Below are 1,876 nucleotides of genomic sequence, written 5' to 3'. Positions count from 1 at the left end.
CTAATGAGAATTATGTGCTCGAGAGTGTCGCATGCATCCATTTAATAGAGAAAGATTCACGCCAATGAAGTTATTGAATGGGAACTGCATGCGTAGCTGAACTACCTCTATATTCCTTGGCCTTTGTACGTGTAGTTATTAGGTGAGGAAGGTTAGACTCCAAACCGTTTCCTCCTCTCCCACAAAAGCAACATCAAAAAGGAAAAAAAAGTCAACTTAGCAAGCCCAACTAATCCATCTATAAACCAGTACAGATTACAGACATTTTAATACTGTTGGACCTGAAATTTAGTTGTAGAAAGAAAAAGGGTGGGTTCTATCACTGTGGAAGAGGTGCATATTTGTTGAGCTCAGGAAGAAAAAATATACATACCAATGGCAGAGCACCAAAGAATCCATCCAGTGGTGGACATGGAAGCCCCACCAACAGCTCCTTTGGTGTCTCGTGGCTCCTCGATATCAGAAAAAGGTAGTCCCGTTCGGCGGCATCCCCAGCCTCCAATACAGCAATATCCTGTTCCGGTGATGCATTCAAGGCCAGCAAAGAGTAGAAGTTGTTGCAAATGCATATGTTGGACAATTAGCCTCCTTGTTCTCCTACTAGTTATAGTTGGAGCCACTGCTGGAATTCTATACCTAGTCTTCCAACCAAAACTTCCGTCATACTCAGTCGATAGCTTGAAGATAAGCAGTTTAGGGCTCGACATTGACATGTCCCTATACGCAAAATTCGACGTGAAGATCACGGCCTATAATCCGAACAAGAAGATCGGAATTTACTACGAGAAAGGGGGCCGGTTGAGTGTGTGGTATGCAAACACTAAGCTTTGTGATGGGCCATTGCCAAAGTTCTATCAGGGACATCAAAACAAGACGGTACTGCATCTGGCCTTAACCGGCCAAACGCAGTATGGTAACACTTTGATGACTGCAATCCAGGAACAACAACAAACTGGAAGAATTCCTTTGGATCTTAAGGTTGATGCACCGGTGGCAATCAAACTTGGGAAGCTGAAGCTCAAAAAGGTCAGGATCTTGGGAGGATGCTTGTTGGTTGTGGATAGTTTATCTGCTAATAATGCCATCAGCATTAAAGCCAGCAATTGTAGGTTCAGGCTGAAGCTTTGAATTCATCACTATAGATTTTGAGTTATACGTCTTTCCACAAATTGCTGTGTCCCCCACGTTTTGGATGGGAAAGTTGGTTCTTTTTCCATCATACATATCACTATTGATCAATTGCATTGTATTTAATAATAATAATAATATGACACATACTACGACGATAGTGTTTCCTTTGATCTTCATTTTCCAATCTACAATTTTCATCGACCTAGCTAGTAATTGAGAAGAAACTATTATTCAAGATCTCTAGACTTTTCTGGGTATTCATGTGTGTGCATATTGAAGTTCTTCACATCTCACAAAAAATGGTACCTCAGATCTTACACCTCAGCCTATATTACATTAAAATAACATTTTGATTTTTCCTTAAATAATTAAATTTAAATGTAATGGTTCATGAAGACTTTCAAAAAAATATAAAGAAATTACTGGAAATTGGTACCCTAATCGAAAAGGTACTACATGACATGAGTATGGTATCCATCAGAAAAATACCGAAGTGGTTGTCGAAATCAAATCAGACATTGTCATTTTCTCAAAAAAAAAAAAAAAAGCAATGGCTGTGTCAATTTTCTCAATCAACATACCTAAGTGGGTTAACAAAACATCCTTTTTGGACCCCATTGATTCATAAAATACATTACTTGTAGAAGTTTAGTAAAACAGAAAATTGACATTTGGGCAAATTGTAATGCTATATATATACAATCTTTGAGTATCCAAGTGCTGTGCAGTTACATTAAAAAAAGAG

At 38.5% G+C, this 1,876-nt stretch overlaps 1 protein-coding gene across 1 annotated transcript; it reads left to right on the top strand.

The window, feature by feature from the left end:
- The first annotated feature begins 253 nt into the window (after positions 1 to 253).
- Positions 254 to 1,298, top strand: LOC121241874 (NDR1/HIN1-like protein 6). The gene has a single exon (XM_041139733.1). It carries the CDS (start codon positions 376 to 378, stop codon positions 1,126 to 1,128), a length of 753 nt encoding a protein of 250 aa, XP_040995667.1. The 5' UTR covers positions 254 to 375; the 3' UTR covers positions 1,129 to 1,298.
- The last annotated feature ends 578 nt before the right edge of the window (positions 1,299 to 1,876 follow it).

Source organism: Juglans microcarpa x Juglans regia, chromosome 8D (genome assembly GCF_004785595.1).
Source record: "Juglans microcarpa x Juglans regia isolate MS1-56 chromosome 8D, Jm3101_v1.0, whole genome shotgun sequence".
NCBI lineage: Eukaryota > Viridiplantae > Streptophyta > Magnoliopsida > Fagales > Juglandaceae > Juglans > Juglans microcarpa x Juglans regia.
The sequence above is the reverse complement of the archived record's forward strand: the minus strand, read 5'-3'. Positions and strand labels throughout refer to the sequence as shown.

What these genes read in the sequence shown, in the direction of transcription:
- LOC121241874 (XM_041139733.1), top strand. Translation starts at nt 376, where the DNA reads ATGGCAGAGCACCAAAGAATCCATCCAGTGGTGGACATGGAAGCCCCA.